This window comes from Rosa chinensis, chromosome 2 (assembly GCF_002994745.2).
Source record: "Rosa chinensis cultivar Old Blush chromosome 2, RchiOBHm-V2, whole genome shotgun sequence".
Taxonomy (NCBI): domain Eukaryota; kingdom Viridiplantae; phylum Streptophyta; class Magnoliopsida; order Rosales; family Rosaceae; genus Rosa; species Rosa chinensis.
The window spans coordinates 30,420,211-30,435,142 of record NC_037089.1 but is presented as its reverse complement, the minus strand read 5'-3'; the positions used below and the strand labels follow the sequence as shown (position 1 = coordinate 30,435,142).

The following is a 14,932-nucleotide window of genomic DNA, read 5'->3' as shown; positions in this document are numbered from 1 at the left end:
TCAATTCAGTCCCTCGACTTTCAGTTTCATCAAAAACACCCCCACACTATCATTTTCTCGTCCAATAGGTCCATCCGTTATGATTCCGTTAATTTATGCCGTTAGCTGCTGACGTGGCGATCCAACTCAGCACAGGTGGGCCCCACATGGAAGTGAATTTTCCTAAAATGACCCTGGCCAATCTGAAATGAAAAAATCCAAAATAAATCAACACTATGCGTTTGGGGAGACTCGAACCCACGCAAGTGGGTGTGAAAGTGAAAGCCTCAACCACCGGACCACATGCATGGTTCTAACATTTTCCCACAAAATTAATATATATTTATATACCCAATCGGATATGGATTAAATCCAAAATAAATCAACACTTTGCGTTTGGAGAGACTCGAACCCACGCAAGTGGGTGTGAAAGTGAAAGCCCCAACCACCTGACCACATGCATGGTTCTAATATATTCCCACAAAATTAATATATATTTCTATACCCAACCGGATATGGATTAAATCCAAAATAAATCAACATTTTGCGTTTGAGGAGACTCAAACCCACGCAAGTGGGTGTGAAAGTGCAAGCCCCAACCACCGGACCACATGCATATTGTTGACAAGCTCCAACAAAAATTAATATATATTTCTATTTTGGATTTAATCCATATCCGGTTGGGTATACATATATATATATATATTAATTTTGTGGAAATATATTAGGACCATGCATGTGGTCCGGTGGTTGGGGCTTGAGCTTTCACACCCACTTGTGTGGGTTTGAGTCTCCTCAAAAGCAAAATGTTGATTTATTTTTGATTTAATCCATATCCGGTTGGGTATAGAAATATATATTAATTTTGTGGGAATATATTAGAACCATGCATGTGATCCGGTGGTTGGGGCTTTCACTTTCACACCCACTTGCGTGGGTTCGAGTCTCCCCAAAAGCAAAGTGTTGATTTATTTTGGATTTTTTCATTTCAGATTGGCTAGGGTCATTTTAGGAATTTCACTTCCATGTGGGGCCCACCTGTGCTGAGTTGGATTGCCACGTCAACAGCTAACGGCATAAATTAACGGAATCATAACGGCTGGACCTATTGGACGAGAAAATGATAGTGTGAGGGTGTTTTTGATGAAATTGAAAGTCGAATGACTGAATTGATGTTCGACCCAAACCACAGGGTACTAAACAGTAATTAGCCCTAATACTTAATTAAACCAAAATGTTCTTCATAATATAATGCATATATATACGTACCTTGGTTGGAAATGAAAGTGTCTCATCCTCTATAATGTCCTCCATGTATCCCATAACATCATAGCCACACTCAACCCCACCCGGTTATTTAGGTACGCCCTATTTATTCAAAGTATTGAATTAGAAAAGCATTGACATACTAAATGTAATATATTATCTCAGCCAAACACATGTGTATATTAGTCTTATCGGAAACGGTTTTACTTTAAGCAGTTTGTTGGCCCTACCGGTTTCAGCATTGAAGGTTTTCACCTCACTACACACTACAAAAAAAAATTGCAATAGCCACGGCGCCCTGCCGTAGCGAAAAGCTGTTTTGCCGTAGCAAAAAAGCATTTCCGACGGCTCTGCGACTGCAAAGCTTCTGACGCCGTTGGTGGCGTCGCCAATATCTTTAGCCACGGCAAAATGCCGTCGCAGACCATTTTTGCGACGGCAAAGAGTTTTGCGACACTTACTCTGCTACGGTTTCATGCTACCCCTAATGCCGTCGCCATTACAAAATATACTACGGATATTCTTGGCTACGGAAATTCACCGATGCTAGTAGCCAACCAATATTTTTTTTTCTAACAAAACCTGTATTTTTGCGATATCCAAAAATGGGATAAAAATATCGATACACAACACATATATTGTTCATTAACTCATCTATTTCATTGCAATGTAATTAAGTTGTTGCACTGTCAGTATAGGTAATTAGAAGAAGTACAAATAAAATTATGCCCAAAACCAAGTTCCTAATGAAGACAACCAAGAGTAACACTTAACAAAAATATGCAATAACATATTGAAACTCAGCCCATTGCTCTATCATTGCTTGAATCTGGATTCCCCTCTTCTCCTACAGACTCCCTCCGAATTTCATGGTCACTAGTTGCATCTGGAACCTAAGACATCAAAAAAAAAAAAAAATTAGATATATCATGTATGGCTTTGCATATCACCCTTTTTCAATGTCACACCATAACCTAATTCCAATAACCAAACACGCAGATTCGCAGGTTGCATCATTTTTTATAATCATATTACAAAGAGAATGACAGTATGAGAGGAAATTTCAAACCAAGTGTCATCAAAGCTAGTGTTTCTTTTACACATTGATCTAGTATGTATATTCATCATTGATAAAATAACAACAAAGGGGAAACAGATCAAATAATAGAACAATTGTAGGACTGAGGACACTTGAAACAATTATAGGACTGAGGACATATATGATCATAATAAAACATTATGTTCCACCTGCCTACTATACACATACAGAACTAACAAAAGTGACATGCTTAAACAAGGAAAAACATCCCACTAAAAAGATCTTTTAGAGACCTTTATACAAAACCAACATATGATCTATATAGGGAAGCATATTAAACTAAACAATTCTTGTCAAAGCTGAATATATCTTGTCACCAACTAAATATTTCTTGTCAAAACAAACTGAAATCTCAATGTCTCCACATTACTTCATATTTCTTGTCTTGCTATATTATCTCATCAATACCATCTAATAAATTGTGCACATCAAATAAGAGCTAAATATTCAAACAATTATTCTTGTGATGACAAACCTGTCCATTTTGATCTATGCCTCTCTTCTCTTTGTTCTCCTAAAAATCAATTCGAGCTTGTAGCATATTAAGCTGATCCTGAAACTTTTTTGCCACAGATTCAGTTACTTTCTGTATTATATCATCAGTGGTTTCAGAGGAATTTGGTGCATGTAGGTAGACAAATCTTCTAGGCACGGAAGATCCACAGGTGCGACAATATCCATAGCCATCCTCTCCAATCAATTCATGAAATATACGGTCTTTGACAGCCTGAAGGTTCCTTTGGTCCTCAGGTTTTAATAAAAGTCGTTTGTCATATTCTTCCTTCATTCAAGTATAGAATTACCAGCTTGAAAAGAACATATAAATTAGAAACTGAAACATTATCATACAATATACTAAAAATAAAGCTTACAATGACTTCAACTACTTCTGGTTTTGACTGGTCTCGTGCTTTTTTCCACACATTCATCTTATCAGTTTCTTCTCCATTTTGCTCCATCTATCAAATGCAAAATAATAGCAAACTGAATCTATATTCCAGTCCAAATTTCCATATTTTCAGATTTTAATACAAGAACCAAATTTATAGATGAAATGGAAAAAAGAAGAAACTCATCTCCTACCGAAGAAACACATAAATGTAGAATGTAGTGGAATACCTCAAATCGTAATTGAGCAAAGTGTTTTCGACCAGTAGTATGAACTGGTCCACGAAGCTCCCTATTGATAGAATTTCTTCTTGCTATCATCTGCAACATCAATGTCAAGGTTAAATGGTAGTGATTCTGGTATTCGATAATCTATTTATAAATATTGTGCCACTAATACCTTAGCTTCCTCACTACTCCAATAGGCAACTAGCTCACTCCATTGCTCTGTCACAATATTGGCAGGAACTTTTGAAAGAATATCTGGATCTTCTTTGTTTTTCTCAAAGAAGTTGAGTTTCGTTTTGCTTTTATGATCCTTCCACAGACTATTGCAACATCTCAAACATACAGTTTTATATCCTTTTGGAACATTCAGCAAATTATCCTACGAAACATTGATAGGTTAGGATTAGTCTATACTTAAAACTAGTACTTATGCTTCATAATTTTAAAACAAATCAGAACCAAAAACTAATTGCAAATACATGGAATCAAGTTTTTTTTCTCTTTCATTCAAGTGTTTACCAACAAATATAAATGACATATGTACCTTAACTTCTTTCCATATTCCATCTTTCACTTCAGCTCCAACAGACTTCCAATCAATTATTGTAAGGGGAATTCTTTGCCCATCCCTTACAATTTGTCCTAACTGCGACTTTAATTGGGCAGCCCTATCTCCCACAGGTTGGAAGGTAGAATCAAACTTGATTTCGACTTTAACTCCAGTATTCCATTATGAGATACCCTTGTTTTGACCTTTGGAACTTTCAACAGTAGCTTGTACTTCCATCTCTAACCAAGTTTTAAAAATATCAAATTGTAACTTTAAAACAAAAAAGATATTACATTACAAATATATTAGATATTGATGTACCTGCTGGTGGAGATGGTAGTGCAAGGGGTGGCGGTGGTGGAGGAGGTGGAGGGGAAGGAGATGGTGGTGGCAATCTTGAAGACTGTGATGGCTGTTGTGATGAGGAAATGCTGTTGCTTGAAGATTGAGAGCTGCTGGAACTCAAATATTCAGACATGGTGCGCGGTCGACCAATCTTCCTTTTCTTCATGGTTAACTGAAAAAGGACATTTACAATTATATGAGAACATAATGTTTCGAATCGAAATAACCAACAAGTTTTATATGATAGAAATACCACAGTTTATTATAAATTGAAATGACAGAATCACATTCCAATGTCCAAAAAAGACCGTAATAAATATCATATATTCCATACACGAAGACCAAGTTCCAGCAAACAAAAAAGACCTATGCACACAAAAATATGCACCTATAAGTGCCATCTTAACCTACATCTACTATATTACAAGTTACGGTCTCAATCATCCATTTCAACATCCATTGACTCGCTTGAAATACCAGATTCTTCAGTATTGTTAGTTTGCATAAGGGATAAGTCTCTTGAAGGCATGTCAACAACATTCAGCCATTCTTGCCCTGAAGGATCTAGAGCATATCAAACTTGATGAGCTTGAGATGCCAATATGAAGGGTTCATCCCCTATGCAATCATTTTTGTACAACAAACGCTTGAAGTTAACTAAAGGAAACTTAAAATGGTCTAACTTTATACCTGTAGCAGGATTAACCCAATCACACTTAAACAAAACATATTTGATATCAATACCATAAGAGATTTTGATAATATCTGTCAATCTCCCATAGTATGGTGAAGAGTCAATAGAAAAATTCTTGTCTGCTTGTAAAGTTACACCACTATTCTGTGTTGAGCGATGATTATCAAGACTTTTCACTCGAAAGAAAAACCCATTCGCATTGTAAGAAGTCAATCTCTTTGCTGATGGACTAGGAGAATTAGACAAAGCAATAACTTCTTCTGATAACAATACAGAACTTGTTCTTTGCAAATTGATAACCTTATTTAGGTAAACAATAGTTAAAAACTGCACACTATAAGACACCGAAAGATGAACTAAATATATCTAATTATAGCTAGAAACATACATGCTCCTTAAACCAGTTTGCAAATTCCCGAAAATGAACTCTCTGAACATAGTGTTCATTTGCAGCAGGAAATTGTGGTCGAATAGTAATAAGATGTTCACTCTCTGACCATGTAACTGTAACTGACCATGTAACTGACCAAGTAACTAACCATGTAACTAACCATGTAACTGACCAAGTAACTGTTCATGTAACTGACCATGTAATTGAGTAACTGACCATGTAACTATAACTGGTCAAGTAACTGACCAGGTAACTGAGTAACTGGCCATGTAACTGTAGCTGGTCAAGTAACTGACCATGTGATTATATGCAGATTATAAAAAAAACAAAACAATAAGCAACATGACATACTTGAGAAATGGTGTGATTGCCTCTGTATGGAATAAGATCCATCGATGAGCTTGTGTCCGAGTATTTTCCTCAAGTACAAAGTCTTTTCCCTTGTTTATATCGTCATCATTTTTTTTCCTTGCTGGTCTATTAAACTTGCTTTCCACATCATTGAGATACTGAGTACAGAAGTTCATGCACTCTTCCATCAAATAACCTTTAGCCATTAATGCTTCAGGACAAGCCCGATTCCACACATATTCCTTCAAGGTCAGTAGATACCTCTCAATAGGATATATCCACCGAAAAATTACAGCACCAGCAATTAATGCTTCATCAGCTAAATGGGTAAATGCTCCATTATATCAAAGAAGGATGGCAGAAATATCTTCTCAAGTTCACAAAGTGTCAGCACTATACGAGCACGAGCCTTTTCTAGATCTGCTACACAATTATCCATTGAGCATAACTGTTTAAAAAAACTACCCAGATCAATCAATGCCTGAACCACATTCTCTGGTAAAGAACTTCGTATAAATAAAGGAATAAGTTGCTGCAATAGAATATGGTTATCGTGGCTCTTAAGACCTCCAATACTACGATCATGTAAACGTACTCGACGTGCAATATTGGAAGTAGCTCCATCTGGCATTCGTGATCCTGATAAGGCTGAAAAGAACATATCTTTCCCCTTATTGTTCATCTCAAACTCAGCTGGATCAGCATACTCTGTACCGGACTCTCTCCTCTTTAGATGATACTGCTCCCTAATTCCCATAAGTTCCAGATCACGACGAGAATTCAAGTTGTCCTTAGACTTTCCAGCAACTCCTAATATTGTGAAAAGAACATTATCACAAATGTTCTTTTCAATATGCATCACGTCAAGGTTGTGACGTATGAGGTTGTCTTTCCAATATGGAAGCTCATAAAATATACTTTTCTTCTTCCAATTATGCTTCTTTTTCATCAAAGGATCATTATCAGGTTTTTGCACCCCAAGCACCTTCCTTCGCTCTAGATCTTCCCGCTTGTACTCTGTAAGAACACCATTTGATTCCAATTGTGCAAGAAGATCAGCACCAGATAAAGTTTTAGGCTTCCTTCTATATTCTGTATTGCCATTAAATGACCTTGAATCTGCTCGATACTTGTGATCATAGGGTAACCACCGCCGATGAGTCATGTATGAAGCTTTTTTACCGAACTTCAACCGCTGGTAACCACTTTCAGAGTTGCATGATGGGCAAGCAAATTCACCTTTTGTACTCCACCCTGACAAGTTGGCATAGGCAGGAAAGTCATTAATCGTCCACAACAATTCAGCATGCATTTTAAACATTTCATTGCTGAATGCATCAAATGTTTCTACACCATCTTCATACAGTTCCTTCAATTCTTCAATGAGTGGCTGCATGTAGACATCAATTTTATCACCGGGTGCCTTAGGACCATCAATAAGAACATATAGAAATATAAAGGGCTGCTTCATGCACAACATAGGTGGTAAATTGTAGGGAACCAATATGATAGGCCAGGCACTATGAACTATATTCATAGACCTAAATGAGTTGAATACATCAGATGCTAACCCAAGCCTTACATTGCGAATGTCTCTCGAAAAATTTGTGTGTTTTTGGGCAAAATCTTTCCATGCAATAGAGTCTGCAGGATGCCTAAACACACCATCATCTGTTCTTTCCTCTCCATGCCATCTCATAAGCTTTGCTGTTTTTGAAGACATAAACAACCTTTGTAACCTTGGTTTTAAAGGAAAATATCTTGCTTGTTTTGCTACTTTTCGTTTCCCAAGTGCTGCAACATCATTTGAACTACCATTGTTATCTTTCCATCGAGATGTCTTGCATATTCTGCATTCATCCAAATTTATGTCTTCATTTCTAAACAACATACAACTGTTAGGACATGCATCTACTGTTTCATAAGTGAATCCGAGATCTTTTGTTAACTTCTGCGCTTCATAATATGAATTGGGAAGTTGCACACCTTCAGGCATAGATTCTTTTGCTATCTCAAGTAAAGTTTTGAAGGATTTATCTATCCATCCATGGAGCACCTTCGCTTGCAAAAGACGAACTGTATATGACAAAGCTGTGTGTCTCTTAGAACCCGGATACAATGGAAGGTTTGCATCCTCAAGAAGCTTCAAGAACTTCTTGGTAGGTTCGTTTGCCCCCACATTAGGATTAGTTGAGTTTTCTTCACTAGTCTGATCATGTGTTCCTACATTAGGAGCTCCTAAAGCTTCTTGGACAAGTCTGACCATATCATCCTCCATATAAGAATCTAACCCAATACCATTTTGATTTCCATCCACTGGATGAACATAATGATTAGGCTCACCATGTTTATCCCATTTCCTATACTTCTTAAAGAAACCATAATCATGAAGATGTTGCCGCACAACTAATCTTACATAGAGATAACGATTTTCACACTTTCTACAAGGACAATAAATCCTGGAACCCAGATCCCTATTGATGTATGCAAAAGTCAAAAATTAATCTATTGCATCATAATATGCTAGAGAATGCCTATCTGCTAAATCTATCCATGATTTGTCCATATTTCTCCTTAAGCAATCAGATTGAACATCTACGTCAAATAGCCAAGAAAAATACAGTTTATTAAATTATAACCATGACTACTAACCAAACAAAGGACTTCAAACAATTAACCAAAGTGAACAAACATTCCCTACAACTGAGCTGCCATCAAAATACAACACAAAAACTATAAATTTCCAACATCAAAAGTATAAAATTACTATAAGCTAGTTCAGTCCCTAAAAGAAGGTAATTAATTAAGCAAAGAACATATACTCCAGTTGCAATAAACAAATAAGCTTTGTTCAAAAATACATTAAACAAAAATATATATAAAAGCGGCAAACAAAAAAGATAAAGCAGATAGCTTTTGCATTTATACCCAACAATCTCATCCAAGACACAAAAAAGTTGAGGCTTACCTTGAATTTTCTATGACGAGTGGAAGATAGATGATAGAGAATAGAGGACAGAGCAGATTAGCCTCCAAGTGATACTCAAATAACCTGCAAAGCCAAACAATAAGATGCAAACAGGTTATGAAGTATCAAACTTTAGTGCTTCAGGCAAACAAAACCAATTAACTGAAAGGGAATGAAATTCAGCAAAATCAGTAAACATGCATGAACCAAACACAATACAAAACTCTTTGGTGCTTTGCTGAAGATTTCCACATTTGTGGAAGCTTCTAAGTTTTCTAACGACACTAAGAAAACTGGACAAATTAAACTGACCATGGCAAAGTAACAAGAACATCATTACTTTTCTGCCCAGAAACTCAGAAACTATCCACTAAGTAACTGACCATGTAACTGACCATGTAACTGACCAAGTAATTGACCATGTAACTGACTAACTGACCATGTAACTGACCAAGTAACTGTAACTGGTCAAGTAACTGATCAAGTAGCTGTAGCTCACCCTAATCCTGAATACTTGCAAAAGAATACCAAAATTTCTACAATCAAATCAGAACACCAGCAATGAAATCATCAAACAAAATTTCGTCCTGTTTTGTCCCCAAAGGCATAAGCATCATTTTTTTTCCCCTTCCAAAATGATCCATAGGGAGAGTGCTAAGGCTGGAAGGACTATATTACATATCATATACTGCTATAGTTTACTTGACAATATAAAAAGAATGGAACTGTGTTTGTTCCAAGTATGAATTCTATGATTCAGTCAATTCATGTAGGTTCTGATATGGCATGTGCAAGCATTAATAAACATTTTAAGCATAAAATAGTTTCAGCTCCATGTATTGCTTGCCCCAATCAACCACCTAGTTGCAGTTTTGAGTAGTGGATTCAGCTCGCATTCACAAGAGCCTCAAGTACTGTGCCGTCTTTTATATATAATAACTAGACAATATACAGCTAACAAGCATATGAAAGAACAAGTACCTTGTACTCGACTAGCATTTACAATAACCTCTAACGGCCCTCAGAATATCTCGCAGACAAATGAGAGGATGACATGGTTATGTAGTGATTAGTCATGGCAATGAAATTATATGCAACCTGCTATGGAGAGCAAAATTATCCACTAATTGAGAAACATGTTAAGCTAAAGCTATTGAAACAGCAATGTACTCTGTTTGATTTTCTTGCTAACCTATAAACAATACTTTGATCGTGTTCCAGCTCCAATGAACTAAACAAACAAATCCCAGGATCCCTAACTCACAAGCCAGAATAGAAAGAAACAAAAAATCCAAAATTCTGATTTAATAAATAAAAACGCAGATCCAAAATAGAAGAAATCAAAACAAACAAGGAATAGAGAATTAATTACCTTGAGGAGGGCGTTCATTGTGCAGATGAAGCTGAAAACGCATACGAAAATTGAGAAATCCAAAATTCTCTCTCTTCTGTTCCCTTCGTGAGGACCTGGTTAGTTCAGAAAAGACCAGAACATGTCACTTAATCGGGGATTGCAGGAGAAAGTGAAAGGTAAACCAACGAAACACCCAATCTAACATATCCAAAACCAAAAAACATAACTATTCTTCCATAAATAAGCAAAATCAAAAGTAATTTCAGATACACAAACAAATTTTCTATACTTAATTCCTCTCAGACTACATAAATCATACTCTTCCATTTCATAATTTGAACTAACTGAATTGAACCCACTGATGGAAGAGAGAAGATAGTTGAGAGAGTGAATTGAACCCACCGAATTGAACCACTGATGGAAGAGAGAAGATGCTGAGAGAGCGAATTGAACCCAACTTGAGAGATCGAAAGAGAAGGTCAGTACTGACTATGGCATATGAGGTTCTTCGGATGCAGACAAGTTTTAGGGTTTAGGAGAGTGGAAGATGGAGTATGAGGTTTCACTGTAATCTGATTCAGAAATTCACATGTTAAAAGCAAGCTTTTCCTTTTCAAGAGATTGAACAAAAAGGGCAAGGAAATTAGAGGTACCCTCATTCTAAACATGAAGAAAGGTAACAAATTTGATCGTATTCATTAGTTTTGTTCCAAACGGAGTAAAGAAGGGATCGAACAGAATGAAAATATTGGAAACAAAGAGATGGGATTTACCTTGGAATTTGATTAAGCCCATAAACAAAAGAAGAGAATAGAAGGCGTTGAATGTTTAAGGAAGAAGAAGAGAGTTTGTGTTTAGGTTTCAAATCTCAGGGGAGTTTGTGTTTAGTTCATCGGGAACTAAAATCTAGACGCGCCTAATTTTCGTCTCTTGGCGCCTTGGAGCTAGGTTAAGTTTGCTTTTCAACATATCTGGAAAATAAGTTGAAAAGTAAATAAAGGCTACAACAATTGTAGCGAAGCAAGAATTAGGAAAAATCTTGCTACGGCATTTTTAATACCGTTGCAATTGAAGCATTTTTATGCTACGGCTCTCCTTTGCCGTCGCAAACTTCTTTTTTTTTTTTTTGCAACGCCTTGTTTCCCGTAGCAAATCTATGACCAATGGTGACGGCATTTTTGCGCCGACGCTAACTGCGGTGGCCATTGCAATTATTTTTTGTAGTGACACAACCATTGTCATTACCCAATTTAAATGCTACTTGGTCAAAAAAATAGCTCAATGTATATAATGTAGTACTTACTTTATCACCGAGGTCTTCCATACTTGGTAATGGACTGGTTTTGGCAATGGATCCAAGATGTAAATTTCACCTTCTCATAGAATAGTTAATATCCAATGCTTCATGCAATAAAAATGAAGCTCACATTATGCAAAACATAAAAGCAGGTAAATAATACCAAGTATACTAAAAATATTGCAGCATTACCCCGGATTGTAAGACATGAAGAATATACGTACAATCGGATTTTTCCTCTTTTAACTGATCAACTAAGTACCGTTCAAAGTCCAGTCTTTCACAATTATATGTAGTTGCCGGATCAACAAAAGCAAAGGTGTCCAAAGAGTCTCTTTCAGTAAGAAGTTCATGCAAGTACCTGTGTCAAAAGCTAAGACATGAAATGCAGCGAAACCCCATTATTCTCATATCACCTTCCCACACATAACCATTTGCTAGACTAGAATAAATATGTTCTAATCTTTGCACAAAAATCTGCTTACAATGTCTTATAGTAGAAACTTGACTGATATCACTTAATTTGAATTGTTGCATGGAATCAAAACAAGAATTATTGCACTAGAGAAAGTGAAGCTTACCCCCATATATGCTACTATAACTCCTTGGCCAATCCACTGCATCTCTAAAAGATCAATCACATTCTCAGTCAAGATAAAGAGTTGCTTGGCTACGCCAATCACTTTTTCAAAAAAACACCGTGCTTATTGAACTCCCCATTTCTTTCATGATAGTTGTTGCATGTTTATACAACAACTTGTAGCGCTTCAGCACCCACGGATTAATCTCAACTTGATCAAACAGTGAATTGACGAATTGCGGATTCTTCTTTTTCTGTTATGAAATAAAATTTACATCATTAATACCACGACCCAACTGCCATTAATTATCTATTGCTAACTAACTTCTGCCACTATTCTTCCATACTAATTGAACTATCATTCTAATGCAACAACATATTGATGTAATTAGAGCTGCACCTTGCTTTCTAGGAAAAGATAAAATAAATACATTAATAATCAATGCATGTTCTGATAAATATGAGAAACTTTTGTGATTTATTCTCTGTTGCAGATTCAACTTGTTGATAATATCATAATATAAAGCAATACTTTCAGTTTCGATTTCCTCTCAAGTGGTAGCATTGCATTCAATTGCTAAAAGCAGACACACAAAGCATAATTACACTCCAACTTAAGAGCAGATAATCCAATTTAAGTTAATTGCTTATAGTTTCATGTCATCTATAAGTAAACAACATCTAAGCCAATAAACTAATCATAAAAGATGCAGCATATAGCAAAATCCAATCACCTAATTCAAAATGAATGCTTCGTTAACCCAAAACTAACTGAAATAGAAAACTCATCAACCAAAGGTACCTTAAACATTGTTCTGATAACAAGATCCTTAGGCCAAGTTACGTGACACCCAATAGCTAGCTTCCCTAACGAATTTCATCTCACTCGCGATGGGGAAAGGAAGTAGTGCATCTGGTTTAAGAACCATGCACCGATACACGAACAATTCCCTCCTTCAATGGAACTCCATGAACTATCTTGCTTAGTTCCCCCTCTTCGAATACGGAACCGAAAAAAACTATATTATTGATATTATCTACTGCTAGCTCATATACCCTGGCACCCTAAGAGGGGAAAAAAAGTGATCAATTCTACCAAAGGCCTGAAGCATAATTTATACACAAGTACAATCCAAATATTAGAATTCACATAAAACTACATATATTGTTACCTTTCCAGAAGTAGGTATAATGTCACATTCCTCCACATTTTCGATGACCTTGCCATCATTAGGATCAGATTTGTCAATCCTTGCTCTATCATGGAAGCTCCCTTTATCTGATATAGGGGAAATGACGTTCTCACCTGTGGCAGGGGGATGCATAGCTGTCTTCCTTGTTACTAGTGCTTCTAGCTGTGCAATCCTTTGATATAACATCTCTTCCGTCTTTGCTTGCTACACAAGAAGCATTTTCTTTGCCTCCTCCAACTCTTTATCATGCTCTTTATCACTGGCGAACATATCTACCTGAGTAATTCGAACCCAATATCGGACCCAAATCAAGTCTAACACTCATGTCAACCATATCTAAGTGGGCAGCCACACTATCTTTTGTTTTAGAAGGCATGTTTAGTAGTGTACCAATCACGCTCTCACAAACGTTCTTCTCAATATGTATTACATCGAGAGCATGGCGAACATGAAGAGATTTCCAATACTCCAAGTAAAAAAAAAAGGATTTTTTCTTCCAAGTAGTACAAGCAGTATCTAAGTTTTTTTTTTCCCCCTTTCCATATTCATAGTTAATATCTTCTACCCTCTTTAACACTTCCTCTCCCGATAGCGGTGTAGGTGCAACTTCAAATTCTTACTCATTATTAAAAGCTTTTTTGTGCCTCTGATAAGGATGATGACGTGACAAGTACTTACGATGGCAGCTAGAAGACATTTTCCTACTGTGGGGCAAATGTATGACTGAAGTTTTGTCACCACAAATTGGACATGATTTGTATCCTTTAGTGGCACACCCCTATAAGTTTCCATATGTGGGGAAGTCATTGATAGTCCACAACAAAACAGCTCTTAGTGTGAAATATTCTCTCTTGTGTGCGTCGTAAACATCATTAACTCATTCCCACAAACTTTGCAAATCATCAATCAATGGCTCTAAGTAGATATCAATGTCATTTCCTTGTTGTTTCAGACCAGATATTAATAGAGATAACATCATAAACTTCCTCTTCATGCATAACCACGGAGGAAGATTATAAGTCACCAATATTACAAACTAACAACTTTACCTACTACTTAGAGAACTATGTGGATTAATACCATCAGCTGACAAAGCCAACCGAAGATTTCTTGATTCTCCAATAAATTCGGGTCATTTATAATTTACCAACTTCCAGGCGGGAGAATCAGCTGGATGGCGCATGTGTCCATTCTTAGTTCACTTGTCCTCATGCTAAGTAAGCATTCTGGTAGTGTCAACAGATCTAAACAAGCTCTTGAATCTAGGACAACTGAGATTCCTTCTTTAGCTGGTTGCCCACTTTAACAGTTTTTTTCCCTCTTTAGCTTCCAACGAGACAAACCACATTTAGGACAACTGATTTCATCGGAAAACTCTTTCATATACAAAATGCAGTCATTAGGACATGCATGAATTTTTTTTTCATTTTGCAGCCCTAAATTGCTGAGAGTCTTCTTTGCCTCATATAAACTTTGGGGGAGTACATTATCTTTAGGAAGCAAAGACCCAACAATGGAAAGTAACTTAGAAAAACAAGTATCACTCATACCGAACCTAGCTTTCAAGTTATGAAGTTGCACCAATGAATCTAACTTGGTGTGTTCACTATTTTCAAATAAAGGTCTCTCTGCATCCTCAACAAACTTATTAAACTCAAATGACTCCTCATCATAATCACCCTCATTAAAGGCTGCTTGACACATATCAACAATTTCAGACCTAATTTGACGGTTTTGGGGTTGGCCTTC

The 14,932-nt window shown here is 36.6% G+C and overlaps 1 protein-coding gene across 1 annotated transcript; it reads right to left on the bottom strand.

Annotated features, from left to right (window-relative positions):
* Window positions 1-4,190: 4,190 nt before the first annotated feature.
* Window positions 4,191-13,315, bottom strand: LOC121051221. The gene is made up of 10 exons (XM_040513361.1): window positions 13,163-13,315; window positions 12,162-12,244; window positions 11,673-11,771; window positions 8,760-8,843; window positions 6,257-8,265; window positions 5,869-6,110; window positions 5,100-5,349; window positions 4,936-5,045; window positions 4,332-4,527; window positions 4,191-4,249 (listed from the first exon to the last, which is right to left on the bottom strand). Exons 1-10 carry the CDS (start codon window positions 13,313-13,315, stop codon window positions 4,191-4,193), a joined length of 3,285 nt encoding a protein of 1,094 aa, XP_040369295.1.
* Window positions 13,316-14,932: the final 1,617 nt, after the last annotated feature.

Bases quoted from the DNA above. Each gene is read 5' to 3' on its own strand.
- LOC121051221 (XM_040513361.1), bottom strand. From the start codon at position 13,315: ATGCATCCCCCTGCCACAGGTGAGAACGTCATTTCCCCTATATCAGAT. The intron at 11,772-12,161 runs GTATAAACATGC...CTTTTGACACAG, and splicing joins CTGAAGCGCTACAAGTTGTT to GTACTTGCATGAACTTCTTA. The intron at 6,111-6,256 runs GTAGTTTTTTTA...TTACCCATTTAG, and splicing joins TCAGGCATTGATTGATCTGG to CTGATGAAGCATTAATTGCT.